Consider the following 17604-nt stretch of genomic DNA (forward strand, 5'->3'; position numbering starts at 1 on the left):
TAGTGCTTTGGAGATTACAACCTGTGGGCTGCCATCGCTTCCCCTGGCCTGGGTGTTAAAGTGTGATACTGCAGCCGACACATCCGACTCCGTGATAGCCCTGAAGATGAAGTGTTCAGGGAGGTCCAGACTCTCCAGGGTTATTGTTATCAGTTTAATAATTGTTTGACTGACAGATAACTTGTCATGTGCGCGCAATAACCGTCCATGACCTTGCCTTTTAATTTATTTGCAATATAGATTAGCAATTAATCTTAATATTCTCTACCAAAAGAGTGCAGGACTTTTTTGACAGACCTGCAAAATTGATTTAATTCGCCTTGGTTGCCGCCAAATAATGGAATAAAATTTACGGCTTGGTGGAAGGGCATGCTTCTCTGGGGCTAAAGTCACGTCTAAAATTACTGTTATCGATTGCGCCAAAATTTTTGTCACTAAGATTATTCAAATCGTCCTCCGGGTCGCTGTCCATCGGCCAACGTCCGTCAAAATTTTGGCGGTTACGACGGTTTGGTCTTGCAAAACATATCCGTTTATCGCGCTTGGAGCTTGTATAGTGGGAAAAAAAACTCATGCAGATAGAAACAATCTGTAAGGTATTTAATATTCCAACACTGTCATGGAGGCGTGCGACGCACGGCTAAAACATCAGATGACCGCAAAAGACGATAATATTGTAATAATATCAATAATGATGATAAAATGTCTGGAGATGGTCCGCGTCTCTTCGAATGTCCGAGGATGTTCGTTTTTGTTAATAGTTTGTGCAAGATCTCTAGATATGCAGTGAAGTTTTTTTAGTGATGTCCAGTATGAATACCTTTAACTTTACCATGCTAAAACCTTAATTATCTTTGCTGGCCCATTGTGGCACTTAGTGCAATGTTTCGTGAATTTGTTCACTGTTCGTAGGATTCCAAGTGTACAAATGGGTGTTTCGGCTCAAATTCCAGGAAGACACTTTGTATACCTGTAGTTCTGGTATAAATGCAGGGATTTTAATTTGAATGTTTAGAAAATGTTTTATACCCAAAAAGGTGGCATAATAAGCGAAAACAAAGAAAAAATTCAGTATTTTAATCGCCAAACCTTTTCTAAGCATTCAAATTAAAATCCCTGTATTCATACCAAAACTACAGGTGTACAAAGTATCCTCCTGGAATTTGAGCCCAAAAGAACCATTTCTACACTTGGAATCCTAGGGATAGTGAACAAATTCACAAAACATTGCACCAAGTGCCATAATAGACCAGCAATGATAATTAAGGTTCTAGCACAGTAAAGTTAAAGGTATTTATACTAAATATCAATAAAAAAAATTTCAAATTATTTACTTTAATTTTGTCATTTTTACTAATAATTCTTTTTTTCAGGATTTAAAGGTGTTGTGCCCCCTTAAATGAATAAAGAGTTAACATTAAAAAGTCATCTTATTAATACAGCAACCTTAACAAAGACGGTCTTTCTCTGAGGGCCGAGTTCTCCAATACCTCCTACGGTTAACTCGACTGCAATCGACCCATTGTGGCACTGTTACGGAATCTGTTCGGAGACGCGTCGACCAGAAGCTGAGGAGTCTTTCAAGGTCGACCAAGAAAGACTCCCGGTTTCGCAAAATTTGTAAAGCATCCCCAACATCTGAATACAATTCGGTCGGGCAACAGTTTCCGAATAGTGTTCAGATTCGGCTTCTCTTCTCTCTCCGACATACGCGTATCGAGAATCGTCTCGCAATAAGTATGTTGAAATATTAAATTTATTTTGTCAAGCGTATGTCGACTAAACAGTGCAATACACTGGAAATAATGGCACAGCTGAGCAGCGGGATAAACTGAGCAGCAGAGAATGATGAATTGTAAAACTGCACCAAATGAAGAGTGGATATAAAAGCGGTAGTGTAAGTCGAGTGAGTTAGTTGGAATGTAGTCGTCATAAGGAATCATCATGTATCGGTTCTTATATCTGTATCGATAAAAAAATATTTTACACATATTGTAACATGGTAGCAGAGCATGGTTATAAAGAAAATTTGTGGTTACGAAGAAGGGATCCATAACTGCATAAAAGAAATACATTTTTAAAGAAGAGCTCAAATAAGCATATAGGAAAGCTTATTAATGAGTGATGAGAAAAAATATTAGTATTTAGAAGGAAAAAGTGTAGCATGGGTGCATGCAGTTGCAAAAGACGAATTGATTGAATATTTGTGCAACTTTAAATTAGATTCAGTGTTAATTTTAGTGCTCATTGATGAATTAAGAAAAATATGTAAAAGTACTGAAAAAAAATATAAAGCAAAGTCAGCACCGAAAGAATTAATTAAAATTTTAATTGGTTATAAAAAGAAGAGTGTTTATGAATTATTAAAATTAGACGATCTAAGAAAGGTAACCGAGGTATAATTCTATTAAGAAAACGCACTAGAAAACCAACGCCAAGATAAAGAAGCAGAAGCAGATTCGGGAGACGCGAAGAAAGAAAGTCTTCAAATCAATGAAAGTACGAAGCAACAAATAGAAGAAATCAGTCCAGAAAATCAAGAAACTAGCTCAGAAACAGATACAATGACGAGTTACGAAGATGTGAAAATTCAGGTATTTGATGGAAAAAATTATATCATTTGGAAGAAGAGAATACTATTATTTTTGAAGTGGAAAAAATGCGTCGAGCCTGCAATAAGAGAAAATAGTGGTGACGAACGACAAACAGAGTAGGATGAGCAAAATCTGAAAGCAATGAATTATATTTATTGCAGTATTTTAAATGATCAATGAGAGTTCGCAAGTGAAAAAAATACGGCATTGGAAATTATAAACAAATTTGACGATCTATACCTAAAAGAATCATCGGCTTTACAGATATGTGTAGGAAATAAACTAGATAAAATGAAGTTAATAGATTTTGAAGACTCTAGTTCATTCTTCACAGAATTTGAAAAAAAAACGATTAATGAGTTAAAGAATGTTGGTGGAAAAGTTGAAGAACGAGAAAAGTTCAACTATATGCTGAGAATATTACCAGACTCACTAAGTTATATTAGAGACCTGGTAGATGCTCTACAAGAAAGTGACAGAAATTGTGAATTTTCAAAAAATAAAGTAAGCATGTGGAAAAGTCGATTGCAGTCGAGTTAACCAGTAATGACAGCGGAAAGAAGAAAACTAGCGTTTTTCAAGCTGAACAAAATAAAGATAAAAATTTCTATAGATGTGTACAATTTGGGAAAACTCCTGGACTAAAGGAAAAGGCAGAAGAGGTGAAACGCATTGGCAAGGAGGTGCACGGTATCCACAGCAGCAACAGCAGACTCAGGAGTTCCGAGGCCGCAGAGGCAGAGGTGGAGAGCGAGGCTATTACGTCACAGCCCGGGAAGTCAACTGCACAGCAACGCAGCAAGACAACACGACGTCAGGTATAGCGAAAACGTTAGCGATCAAGTTACAACAGATTCATTTTTAACAGAAGTAAAGCGTGACGATGAAAGCGATACGAAAATTTATGCTTGCGATACGAATAAAATAGATTGGATATTAGGCAGTGGCTGCACAAACCACATAATAAATCCTATTTTTGCGAATCTATAATTTTAGAAAACTGTTACAATGCCGCTACCCTAAGCGGGTCTTGGGCGTTGTCGTCCAGATCGGACGGGTGGGTGCCTATCACCACTACACAGCGCGTCCTTAGGTTGCGGATAGAGGAACAGCCCCTGAGAAAGAGGTTAGCTGCGAATAAATTGAATAAGTTTATTAAAATCCTGCTGCCGAGGAGGATGCGGGAGCGATGACAACTGCCCCGAAAGGGGATGTGTAGAATGATTCGTCACCTGGTCTTACGCGGTAACGATGCCAGCGAAGACGCTCTGCCTTGCAGGGGGGCGTTAGGATGCGAGAATGAAACCGTAGTGTGTCTGACGACGAATTGACACTGTCCTCGTCAAAGTCGGAAAGCTCTCATACTTAGTTCTAGAGAGGTATGGGGGTTATCACCTCTAGAACGGTGGACTCACCTGCGATCGGAACAGGATCCGAAGCGCGCGGGTTTAACATAACATCATGGTTCAAAAAAATCAAATCCGAACCAAAAGGGACTTAAGGGTCGGAACTTGGAATGTTCGCAGTCTATACAGAGCAGGTGCGCTTAAAGAACTCGTAAAGGAAGCTGATAGGTATAATCTAGATTTGATAGCAATACAGGAATCACGGTGGCCAGATGGCGGAGTACTAGCATCGGGTAACTTCACGTACCTGTATGGGGCCGGGAGTGGGGATCTCTAGGCACCGGATTTCTGGTAAGCAAAAGCATCATACATTCGGTTAAAAGTTTCAAATCCGCCAATGATAGGCTCTCGTACATCATTATCGAAGGTGAATGGTATAGATATGTATTTATTAATGTACACTGTCCTACGGAGGACAAAGAAGAAGAAGCTAAGGATCTCTATTACGAAACTTTAGAGCAGGTAATCGACCAGTTCGCGTCTTACGACACAAGAATAATATTAGGCGATTTCAATGCTAAAATAGGTAGGGAGGAAATGTTTAGGCCTACTATAGGTAAGGAAAGCCTGCACGAAGCCAGTAATGATAACGGTATTAGGGTCATAAATTTCGCGGCGGCAAAAGATCTTATAATCAAAACTACGTGTTTTAAGCACAAGAACATACACAAGGCAACATGGACATCGCCGGACGGGGCCACACAGAACCAAATTGATAATTTCCTCATTGAAAAAAGACGTCATACTAATCTTCTTGACGTAAGGGCTTACAGAGGGGCAGATAGCGACTCGGACCACTTCCTAGTAGTAGCCAAATTAAGAGCTAGACTAGTAGCGAATCAAAATAGTAAGCGAGCAAACAAGGTAGAAAGCTTCGATATTGAGAAACTACGAGATAGAACAGAGCGAATTAGGTACCAGATAGAAATTAATAACAGGTTTCAGGCACTTGAAGAAGCAAACACATCGCCGGAGGGGAATGACGAACCGAATAGCTTATGGGGGGACATCGAAAAAACGGTAAAAGAGGCCGCGAACAAAGTACTGGGTAAAAAGAAAAAGCCAAAGAGCAAACCATGGTTTGTCGAAGAGTGCGAACTCTGGTTTGAAAGGCGCAAAAAGGCTAAATTAGATAGCTTACAAAATAGAAGCGATAGGACCGTAGAAGAGTATTCTATCGTAAGGAAACAGACGAGCGCGATCTACAGAAATAAGAAGCGGGAGTATCAAAAGAATCTTATTAGGAGAATAGAAACTAACAGTAAGGAAAATAACCCCCGCGAAATGTACAGAGGGATTAACGCCATCAGAAAGGGTTTTAGGAGTAGAGCGCAATTGATGAAGGACGAAAACGGGGACCTCGTAACAAATGACAACGAATTACTGTCGCTGTGGAAAAATTATTTCGATAAATTATTAAACGTGCACGAAAATAGCGAAGAATTAGGGGACGAAATTCACACTGCTGAACCCCACGTGGAGGAACCGAGCTACCAAGAAGTAGAGGCCGCGATTAAAAAACTAAAAAACAATAAAGCCGCGGGAAATGACTCTATACCAGCTGAGTTACTCAAATATGGGGGCGTCGAGCTCACTTTCAAAATCTATAAACTAGTATGTGCCATCTGGAAAAATGAAACAATACCCAAAAATTGGAAGGAATCTATCATTATACCAATTTTTAAAAAGGGGGATAAGACAGACTGCAATAACTATAGGGGTATTTCACTTTTAGCAACGTGCTACAAAGTTCTGTCAAACGTAATACAAGCTAGACTCACTCCATTCGCGGAAGATATAGTAGGAGATTATCAGTGCGGATTTCGGCGCAACAGATCGACGAGCGATCAAATGTTTACCATAAGACAGTTGTTAGAGAAAAAGTGAGAATTTTGCGAAACCATACACCAACTATTTATAGATTTTAAAAAAGCGTACGACTCTATTAAGCGAAGCAAAATGTATCAAATTCTAGTACTTCTCGGTGTACCGAAAAAACTCGTGAGATTAATTCAAATATGTCTGAACGGAAGCACGGGAAAGGTCCAAGATTAGGTCCAAGTATCAGAACCCTTCATGATACGCGATGGTTTAAAACAAGGGGATGGGCTCTCTACGGTGCTGTTCAACTTAACGTTAGAATATGCCGTTAGAAAAATGCAGGTTAGCCAGCTGGGCGCAACGCTTAATGGAACAACGCAGATACTAGGCTACGCAGATGATTTGGATATACTGGGGGATTGTAGGGAAACGGTAGCAAGAAACGCGGAAATCCGCATAAAAGCGGTGGAGTATACAGGGTTAGAAGTGAGTGAATCAAAAACAAAGTACATGATTGTGGATAAGCTAGGCATCTGCAGAGGGGAGGAAGATCTCAGAGTTGGGAATTTTACTTTTGAAAAGGTTAGCGAATTCAGGTATCTGGGTACGACCATAAATGATAGAAACGAGATTAATGTCGAAATAAATAAGAGACTCCATTCGGGTAATGCTTGCTTCTACGCCGTGAGTAATTTACTTAAGTCGAGGCTGTTGTCTAAAAACGTTAAAATAAGAATATACAGGACAATAATACTGCCGGTGGTTCTGTACGGGTGCGAAACGTGGGCTCTCACTAAGCAGGCGGACAACCGTTTTAGGGTATTTGAAAATAAAGTCTTGCGAAAAATATACGGGCCGAAGAAAGATGAGGAAACCGGGGAATGGAGGAGACTACACAATGATGAGTTACACAATCTGTACGCGTCACCAAATATTAACAGAATAATAAAATCGCGCAGATTGGGATGGACAGGGCACGTAGCGAGAATGGGAGACGACCGTACGGCAGCGCGTGTCATGAAGGGTAGGCCGATGGTAACGCGAACTCTAGGTAGACCTAGACGTAGATGGGAGGACAACGTAAAAGCGGATCTAGTAGAAATAGGACGGGTTGGTGTCGATCGGAGGGGTGCATCTTGGGTGGGATTGACACAAGACAAGGCAGCGTGGAAGGCTTGCGTAGATGAGGCGATGAACTTTCGAGTTCCAAATGCCGTTTAAAAAAAAAAGCTTACAAGGAGCATGGATTATATAAAATAAGTAGTTTTATTGGTATAAAAGTATGCAACATTTCAGAGGGAAATAAAGTAAATAAAACACAGAAAGAAAGATATAGATGTATGTATGTTAGGTCATGTCAACTATAAATATTCAGAGAATATGTGCAAAAATAAGTTAGTTGAAGGTATGCCGGAAAAATTAGAGCCAGTAATGTTGAAATGCGGTACGTGTATACAAAATAAAATACATAATCTACCTTTTGAAAATAAAAGTTCTAGAGCTACTGATATTCTAGAATTAGTGCATACAGATTTGAATGGGCCACATAAAACTACAGGTTTTGATGGCTCTCAATATTTTCTAACATGTATTGATGATTATAGCAAATGCGCGTTAATTTATACAATAAAATTAAAATTAGAAGTATGTGAATGTTTTATCGATTATATTAATAAAGTTGAAAATATTACCGGGAAAAAGATAAAAGGATTGAGATGCGATAACGGAAGAGAATATTTAAATAGAGACGTTTATAATGTTATGAGATAAAGGAATTTTGTTAGAACCTTGTTCTCCATATATACATGAGTTGAACGGAACAGCCGAAACATATGATAGGACGATAATGAATTCAGCTAGATGTTTGTTTTATGAACCTAAAGTAAATCGCTAATATTAGCCAGAGGTAATTAAAGCAGCAGCTTATTTGAAAAATAGAACAATTAGAAACACCATTGAAAATAAAACTCTTTTTGAAATATTCTTTAATAAGAAACTTAATATTAGTAATTTGCGATTGTATGGTAGTAAAGTCTTTGTAAGAGTACCAAAAATAAAAAGAAATACGAAATGGGATAGAAAAGCCAACATAGGAATTTTATTAGGTTATGATCATGCTGGATACAGAATTTTAATAAATGATAAAATAGTCAGAAGTAGACATGTTGATATTATAGAAAATGATAAAAACTTAATTGCGTTCCAAGGTGATGAAAATAGCGATGATGATAAAGATGAAAATTTTGAGAGTTATGAAATTTCATATAATGAAAAAAAAGTTCTGTATCAAACGAAAGTGATGAAACAGTATAGTCAAATAAAAAATCAAATAATAATATGAGAAAAACTCTAAGAAGGTCCGAGCGAGAAAGAAAGAAGCCTGATTGATATAATGCAAACCTTGTAAATTCAAATTATGATTATGTTAATGCTGTAAGCGCAGACAACCCTTTGACTTATGAAGAAGCGATAAACTGTAATGAAAAGCATTTATAGGAAGAGGCTATGGATAGAGACATAAATTTTTTAATTAAAAATAAAACGTGGAAATTAGTTGAAAGACCTAAAAATAAAAAAATATTAGATTTAAAATGGGCGTACACAAATAAATCTGATAATCGAAAGAAAGCGAGAATTGTTGTAAGAGGTTTCCAACAAAGTGAAGTTTTGGAAGATATATATATATTCACCAGTCGCGAAAATACCGACGTTAAATCATTATTATCTTATTGTTGTCAAAATGATTTCTTGAAAATGGATGTAGAAACAGCGTTTTTAAACGGTTATGTAAAATTAGAAGTATATATAAAACAACCGAAAGGCTATGATGATGGAACAGACAAAGTTTGTAGATTAGAAAAAGCATTATATGGTTTGAGAGAAAGGCCGAGAGCTTGGTATGAGTGCTTTGATGATTATATTAAAAAATTAAAATTTAAAAGAAGTGAAAGTGATTACTTTTTGTATATAAATAATAAAAAGGTTGATGTAATCTATGTAATATTGTTCGTTCATGATTTACTAATATATAGGAAAAATAAGAAAAGACTTGGTGAAGTAAAAACTGAACTATCAAAAAAATTTGCTATGAAAGATCTGGGTGAAGTAAATACGTATTTGGGTATAAATATCAATTATAATTATGAAAAAGGGGAAATGACACTGGACCAAAGTGAATATATTGAGTCATTGGTCAGAAAATATAACATTGTAGATGCGAAACTATATTGTACGCCGATGGAACAGAATTTGAGTTTAGAATCCGCACAGCCACCATCAAATGATTTAAAGTATAGAAATACTATAAGTTTAGTCTTCACCCTGGCAGAAAATAACCCAACAGTTGATTATGGTTGGCAAACAAACCTGCTAAAAACGTCACTTTGGCCAACAGTTTACCGTTGGTAAGCATTTAGTGAAATCAGTTTTATATATGTCAAGCATCAAGCATTAAAGTTCAGCGGGTGAGATAAGATCTGCTGACTAGTAATTATTATAAAAAAAGGTTACAATTTTTAAAAAATATTATTTTAATGCACACTTGCCGTCCCGTCGTCTTATAGTCTATAATGTGTACTGACTTAAAACAACTTATTGATTACTTAACGATCATTCCCCACAAAAATATGCACATTTATCGCCTTTTAATAAAAACATAGAAATTCAATAAAACACTTCATACATACGCAAAAGTTTATGGTAAAAAAAGAATCATAAAGCCAACATGATTCCAAAAATACTTAGTATTTTTGCAAATTATTAAATTTGTCTTAAGATTTTTTCTTTGATATAAACTTTCTCGGATATATTTAAAGATTTTTACAATAAAGCAAAGCTCCTTATAGATTATAATATAAGAATGTTGTAATTTTAATAATTTAACAGATTTACACCTTGATAATAACATTTAGAATGTTTCATCGATAAACTATAAGATGACGAGACGGCAAGTGTGCATTAAAATAATATTTTTTAAAAATTATAACTTTTTTTATCTCACCCGCTGAACTTTAATGCTTGATGCTTGACATATATAAAACTGATTTCACTACATTTATTAACGTATATTTATGCCCTGGTAGAAATGCTTACCAACGGTAAACTGTTGGCCAAAGTGACGTTTTTAGCAGGTTTGTTGGCCAACCATAATCAACTGTTGGGTTATTTTCTGCCAGGGTTGAGACCAAACTTATAGTTGCCAACATTTTACCTAGTAAAAGGTGTTTTTCAAACTGATTTCATAGCCGTTTAATTCGTTTAATTAAAGTTCAGTAGAAATGACTTTGACAGGTAAACGACCTCTCGAGAGCTTTATTATTTTGCGTATCTTGTCTTTGAGCGGACCTGCTGCTGTTGCTATTAAGCAAGCTTGATCATCTGGGGCGTGAGGGTCTTGATGATACTAGTGGGCAGCAGCGGTGGGCTTGGATTTGTGGCCGGGTGTCACGGATATGCTAAGCCTGAGGTTGGTCGGACTTCCGGACGTCTATCGCCTCCTCCTTGTTCTCGACTGGATCAGACGTTTCGTCGCAAACTCGTTCTCGTGCTCTCGTTGTCTATCGCGCCGTTTTCGTCTTGATGGTCTTGAGCGCTAAGTGTCATTTGCTGGTCGTCGGAGCAGCTCCGACAGTCGTCGTTGCGGCGCTCGCCAATTGTGGCGAACACTACTGCACAATATGTGAGGTCTGGCCGAAACCGCTGTAACGGAAGAAGAAGGAAGACCTAGTCGTTCATTGTCGACTCATTCCGAAGAAACAAGGTCTTGGAGAGAGCATATAGATGCCGTTGAGGAGGCTGAAGTACGAGTCGAGCAACCATAGATGTGGAGGTCGGTATTGCTGGGGACGGGGTCGACGTCGAGCTCAAGCGGTGAGAGCTCGTGAAGTTGAAGACGAGTCACAAGATGTTTGCTGATGTAGAGCACGCTGTTGTTTACTCTCTGGATTCACACGTCGTGTTTGTGATGATCCACGCGAGTGCTTGCGTCGGCGAATCTTGGCAGGTTTTCGGCGCCTAAGTATTAGACACATTAATTTTGTCGAGAAGTACACTAGCGGTAGCGAGAAGGTTCTTTGATAAACGCACGATCATGCACAATCACGCACAATCACGTACAATAGACAGATTCGCGAGAGTTTATGCGCACCACGCAGCCCCGAAACACCACTGTTTTGGCTATGTACATGTTTACACAAGGCCGGACGTACTCTGCTACTGCGTGTACCTCTGTCCTCTCAAACAAACACTGATGCACGTTTGTAAACGATGCAAGAAAAACTAGATAAAGACAACTAGACAACTTCTATATATATATTAATAACGTAATAGTGTTTCTATAACTTTAGAACTAAACTTTCGTATTTCTCAGGAAAAAAAACATCGTGATTAGGAACAATATAAACTACTTTCTATATAATCGTCCGATTATTTTACTGATAACTGAAAAAAAAGAAATAAAATGTTTTGAAATACCTACTTGGATAAATATTGTCGGTGCTTTGATGCCTTTCGTTGGCTGATTTTTGCTTCCTCCTAGAGGAAGCTTTGTAATAGTAAAATTTTCAGTTTCGCTAAAACTACTTTTTTTTATGATGAAATAATTTATCACAGGATCACAGAGGGCGCTCTCTAACTGGTAGGACGTGCTCCGCTATAGCTCCGTTTACATTAGCGATTATTAGCATTTTACCCCAATTTTATTTAAAATGGCAGTGTCATCGAGTGCACAAGTGCGGTTTTAGTGGCCCTGGATATTAAATTCGGCCCTCCCAGGAGTGATTGCCGAATATCATGCAAATTTCCTCGGGAGCTGCTCACGCCTCGTGGCTCTGCGCTGCTGCTCACCTAGAGTGTATTCTCTCCCAGTGCAGTTTCGGCGTACGGCCCTCGCTCATCACCAGCGGGTGCATCAACTCAGTTGTGCCGAGTGGTTCGCGTGTGCCTAACTGTAAGCGGTGCCTGAGCGGACGCCGTCTTGCAGCCAACGAGCGTCGCCGACTTGCACGCGGACGTGCCAGGGGCATCGTTGCTGCGCGCTGCAGCGTGCCTGGAGTACGGGCTGCCTTCCGCCACGTCTCTCGCCTATCGTCTGTTGTTGCTGTCTTGCCTACCGCATCGTCGTGCCGTCCTTCTAACACCCTACCCGGTGTAGTTTCGGCGGTCATTGCTGAGCGGAGTTCAGCACTAAAATCAACAAAAACGACCTCAGCATCAGCGAGCTGCACTCAAATATCACCACTTTGAAGTCAAGGGTGTAGTTATTGGAGGACTTATCTCGCCAGGTTGCACTCGGAGCCAGCGGTGCCTCGTCATCTTCCACCTCTGGTTTAAGTAAGAGCTTAGCAGCCCCTTTGCCAGCACCCCTGTCCGCTGATGACCTTGCTGGAGAGCTCCAGGATCGTATGTCTCGCTCTTGTAACGTGATGATGTACAACATACCTGTTGATGCTACCCCAGACTTGATTAAGGTACGCCAGTGCCTGGCCCAGATCACCAATATCAATCTGGACTGTCTGTCATTCAAGAGGTTTCCTAGACCTTCGGCCAGGAGCACAGTACCTCCCATTTTGGCAAGGTTTGGATCACAGTTCAATGCCCAGAGAGTGCTGAACAACCGTAGGCACACTGCTGGTGGTATTGAAGTGGCTGCTGACTGCACTTGCTATCAGCGAGAACTCTACAAGAAGCTTAAAGCTGAGGTGGATGCCCACAACAGGGCCAATTCAGGCTCTCTTAAGGCTATCCGCTCTGTCCATGGCACACCTACCCTGCTTGATGTAAGAAGAACTTCCGGAATCCAGGATCCAAAAAACTAAGAATCAGAAAGTCAGAAGAGGGAGAGACAATCCAGAAAATCCTGATGTACTACCAGAACGCTTACTCGATTAGTGACCACACTGAAGTGTCTCTTTTTAAATCTAATTTCTGCTTGCTCTCTTATTTTCCGGACATTATTGTTCTAACCGAGGCCTGGCTCCAACCGGACTTTTCTTCCAGTGAACTTGGATTGAAAAATTACAACATCTACAGGCATGATAGGAATCTGACTATTTGTGCTCTGTCACGTGGAGGTGGCGTGCTTATTGCAGTCGGGAACTCCATCCCTGCTTAGAAAGAAGACACGGTTTCTTCAGTGGAGAAGCTGTTTGTTAGGCTCCCCTCCAGGGAGAGAGAGAGAGAGAGAGAGAGAGAGAGAGAGAGAGAGAGAGGCCAAGATCAAGCTTAATATTCGAGTCTTCTGGTCGTTTGTGAAGGGCTTGCGCAGTGAGTCTGGTTTGCCGTCCTATGTACGTTTTGGAAATGCTACGCCCATAATAGCATATCAATTGCTAACGCGTTCTCTTCTCACTTTGCGTCGGTTTACACGAGTAACACAGTAGCTGAGGTTATTCCCTGCGATGACTTGGAGCCTGTTTCAAGCTTTCTCATTTCGCCTCCATAGCTTCGATCTATTATACACGCGCTCAAGGATAATGCTAATCCTGGCCCTGACGGAATTCTGGCTCATTTCATCAAATGTTGCTGGTCTGCTCTCAAAGGTCCTATCGTGAGCCTGTTCAATAAGATTTTGGCCACCGGTTCTTTTCCTAGGAGGTTCAAACTCTCGTACATCATGCCTATATATAAGGCGGATGATAAGCATAATGTTGCCAACTATAGAACCATTTCCATTATTAGCTGTCTGCCCAAAGTGCTTGACGCCCTTGTGACTGATGAATTAGCTAGAGCGCTTACCCTTCGGCTTGCAGACCAGCAACATGGCTTCATAAAGGGGCGGTCCACGCTCACCAATCTTCTCATCTTCAACGATTTTTTGTCTGAGGGTCTCGCCAAGCATTTTCATCGATGCTTTGTATACGGATATGTCCAAGCCCTTCACTCGCTTTTGGCGTCGTACTTAACGGGACGATCTTAAGTGGTCCGTTTTAAGGACTGTATCTCATTGACTGTCTGTGTTACCTCGGGTGTACCCCAGGGGTCAAACCTAGGACCGTTGTTATTTTGTTTATATATTAACGATTTAGTACCCTGTATAAAGAACTCAAGTATTCTCATGTATGCGGATGACGTAAAGCTATTCTCCTGTATTGAGTCTCGAAGGGATCATGAACTGTTGCAGTCTGATCTAGACGCACTGGTGTTGTGGTCTGTGGAGAATGGCCTGCGTCTAAATATTGACAAATGAAATGTTATTTCTTTTCATAGAGGATCGCGTCCGTTCTCCTTCGACTACGGCATGGGGGGGGGGGGGGGGGGCGAACTTTGGACAGGGTTAATGTCGTCAAGGACCTTGGCGTCCACTTTGACGCTGGTCTGACTTTCGGTCCTCACATAGATTTTGTTACCTCGAAGGCTAGCAGGCAAAGAGGTTTTATTAAAAGGACTACATCTGATTTTAAGCATTATGGCACAATTGCCTATTTCTACAGGTCCCTAGTCCTGCCAATCTTACTTTATTGCTCTCCCATTTGGTCTCCTTTTATTAAAACTTTGCGTCTATACAGCATCACATTATTAGATACCTCGCATCTAAGAGCAATAGCCCGATGAGTAGGCTTGAGCATGACTACACCGAATTATTTCTGTTCTTTAATCTGCCAACGATAACTAGTTTACATTATTACCATGACTGCCTGCTGTTCTTCATGGTCCTTCGGGATTTCGTTACTAGCGAGGTTATCGAAGCCAAATTTCTCGTCAGGGAACTCGCGTACACGCTTCGTAACCACCTACCTCTCCAAGAGGAATCTTCATAGTCCAATTTTGGATTTTTCTCAAAGATTAATAGGCTTAGGCGCTCTTGGAACGTCTCTGTACTTCCGCAATTTAAGTCGAAATTAAAGAATTTTGTTTTTACATTTTAGTCACACTCGATAACACCTGTATTTTTCTTTTCTTGTGAATATGTAAAATTTTCTTGCGTCTACGCAATTCTGTAAAGGGCTTATAGCCCGTTCAATTAATAAATAAATGAATAAATAAATAAATATATCTAACAATAGTGTATCTAAAAGAGCATAAAATTGCTTATTTTTTCCCGCGAGATTCTCCAGATTGACCGTTCCGTTTAATTTTTATGATAAAAAAGGTGTTTTGTATTTAAAAATTCATATCTTTAAAACTAAATAGTCAAACTTTTTGAAAAAAATTACTATAATAGAAAACAATAATATCTACTTGCTGTAAACATTTTAAACTATTTTAACAAGTTGTTTTCAAGCTAAAAGTCGACAACTAAAAAAAATGGGTTTTCTATTTGGTACGATTACAGGAGTGAAAAGGCTTTAATTAAGTTAAAATTTTGGAATAATATCGATCTTTTGATCACCTCAGCTAGGTTCTTTTCGCAGCTTATGAAACCGTTTAGTTTACAAAATTAAAGGGTTCAAATTTTGTATCTCTCACTCTGTATACCCTGTATGACTAAACATTATTATATTATTTATGTTAATTTTTATAACTCGTTATCTAAAGCTCTGAATGTTTTAAGAACATTTATGGTTTTATGAGGTAGAAAATGTCCGTGCAGATGGCTTTCTGCGCGCTCGCGCGCGCGCGTGTGTGTGTGTACATATACTGTGATAATTCTGGAACCACGCGACCGATTGTAATAAAATTGGACATGCATATATGTTTACTGATTTTCAAATTAGGTACATTTTATTTCAAGATTCTAACCATTGTATGACCATTTCATGGTCATTTTATGGTCATGTTATGGTCATTTTATGTCCATTTTTTGATTTTTGAAAAACTGTTTTTAATTTTTTTTAACTAAATAGTCAAGTGCACTGAAAATCTCGATCAGTGCGGCAGAGTCCTTCGCTATTGGGATCTCACACACGCGTCCTGACCCCTCGTGATAAACCGTTGAAGTACTGTATCCCACAGCTTTGCATTAGCAGCATAGCGATTTGCAAGTTATTTGCATGTTTTTATTAAAAAACTAATTACAATGGAAGTCGGAGAGTTCGCACCACGTCCAAAAAGTTGTAACCGGGATTATTGTACAGTGAAAGGTTGTGAGAGCAATGCAGCAAAAAATTCAAGTCTTAGTTTTCATCGCTTCCCGAGGCCAAACGGACGCTTCGTAAGCAGACAGAATATTTTCAACAACTCCGAAAAAATTAATTTGTTCCAAGCCTGGAAAATCATTTTGAAAATTACAAACATAACTGAGAGGACAACAGTATGTTCAAGGCATTTTCTAAAAAGTGATTACTTTTTCCCAGGTAAGGTATTCTTCTATATCAAAAAGTGAGGTTATCGTCTGCTATCGACATCAATGAATGTGTACATTTTTTGTTGCAGATGCTCACTCATGCAGAAGACGCTTGAAAAAGGACGCAGTCCCTTCTTGTTATTTACCTGGTGATAACAGAAAGAAAGTGAATGAAATAAGAGATAAAGCTAGATGGCAAAGACGAATTTAACGGAGCAATATGAATAAAAATGTAACTACCTCAATCAAGAAATCAGCAAAAGCAAGTGTCAAAACAGCAGTGGAACAAATAATTAGTGTAGGCGAGGAGCAACATAACAGCAACGAGCAAGAGAATCAGAATCATGAAAATAATGCTGAACTAAACGGAAGCATTGAGAATCCAGAAGAGCAAGTTGTTTGCGAAGTGCGAGAAAGTGAAGTGCGAGATGTCAGTGTAGAAGACAATTAATTGATGATGCAGAACTGGATGCAACTCAGCAATTCTTAAAGGATATGTTTGTAAAACCTTCAAGTCCAGAGCCGTTAGTAAAACATCAGAAAGTTCAAGTAAATACAGAGTGTTTAGTGCCGAGTATAATGAAAAGTATACACAGTGATCAGCAACTAAGTACTATGACTGGTCTAGAATCTTTGAAACTTTTAGATACTATTGTAGAAATAGTAAAAAAAGTATCTGATAATAAATTTGAACGTTTAAATATCATAATGAACACAAGAGAGAGAGTGATTTTGACGTATGTAAGTGATGAAAAATTCATGAATAGACAGTAAACAATCATGTATATATACCTATGTATATCCATTTTGATGAATTTCGCAATAAATACACATGATTGGTCATTTAAACTCTGTTTTTATTAAACTTTTTACTAATACGTTTTTACGCATTAAGTACAAACAAACTATGTATGTAATCAAATACTTATAGTAGTATCACATGGTCGAATCAAAATAAATTATTTATAACATAGATTTTTAAAGTTCAGTAATTGAGTTAGTACGAACACAGCTTGAGATCTTGTTTATTAAGACATATATCATGTAATCGATAAGCAAAGTACACTTTTTTCAATGATTTAAGCATTGTGGTTATGAATAAATTATTCCTACCTACCCTTAATATAAATAAGTTTGTATCAAAAGGTGAATAAATTACAAAATACGTTAGTGGTAAATTAAGTACAGCCATTCCCAACTGGATTTGTCCATAGTACGCATGGTTTTCCTTTAAAATAATATTCTCTCCTACTTGTACTAAACACTTTTTCATCTGACTATTTACAGTTTCCTGTATGCCTGCAGATTTTCCTGCCATAGGGCATTTGATTTCAAGTAGAGCTATTGGTTTATTTTGTTTAATCAAAATTCCATCACGTGAGTATGCTAGCCATGGATTTAATCGGGAAACAATCAGTTCAACTTCAACGACTTCAGAATTTACCACTTTTCTAAAAGCATTACGAGCTTCACTTTCAGTCAAATTTCCATGCTCCATAGCAGCAGTTTTGAAATTCTTGGGTGCAAACGTACTCTGGAATTTTTTCTTCCATTCAACCTC

General features: G+C 38.7%; 2 protein-coding genes across 15 annotated transcripts in view; one reads left to right on the forward strand and one right to left on the reverse strand.

Annotated features, from left to right (window-relative positions):
* LOC100116974 (neurabin-1) overlaps window positions 1-17604 on the reverse strand; it is a 554139-nt gene that overhangs the window by 392905 nt on the left and 143630 nt on the right. The gene's annotated exons all lie outside the window — the stretch shown is intronic.
* On the forward strand, window positions 15696-16459 carry LOC107982156 (THAP domain-containing protein 1-like). The gene is made up of 2 exons (XM_016989672.2): window positions 15696-16053; window positions 16133-16459. The coding sequence occupies exons 1-2, from the start codon at window positions 15777-15779 to the stop codon at window positions 16252-16254; spliced, it is 399 nt and encodes a 132-aa protein (XP_016845161.1). The 5' UTR covers window positions 15696-15776; the 3' UTR covers window positions 16255-16459.

This window comes from Nasonia vitripennis, assembly GCF_009193385.2.
Source record: "Nasonia vitripennis strain AsymCx chromosome 1 unlocalized genomic scaffold, Nvit_psr_1.1 chr1_random0006, whole genome shotgun sequence".
NCBI lineage: Eukaryota > Metazoa > Arthropoda > Insecta > Hymenoptera > Pteromalidae > Nasonia > Nasonia vitripennis.

What these genes read in the sequence shown, in the direction of transcription:
- LOC107982156 (XM_016989672.2), top strand. Translation starts at nt 15,777, where the DNA reads ATGGAAGTCGGAGAGTTCGCACCACGTCCAAAAAGTTGTAACCGGGAT. An exon ending in AAGTGATTACTTTTTCCCAG is followed by an intron (nt 16,054 to 16,132) that starts GTAAGGTATTCT and finishes TTTTTGTTGCAG; the next exon opens with ATGCTCACTCATGCAGAAGA.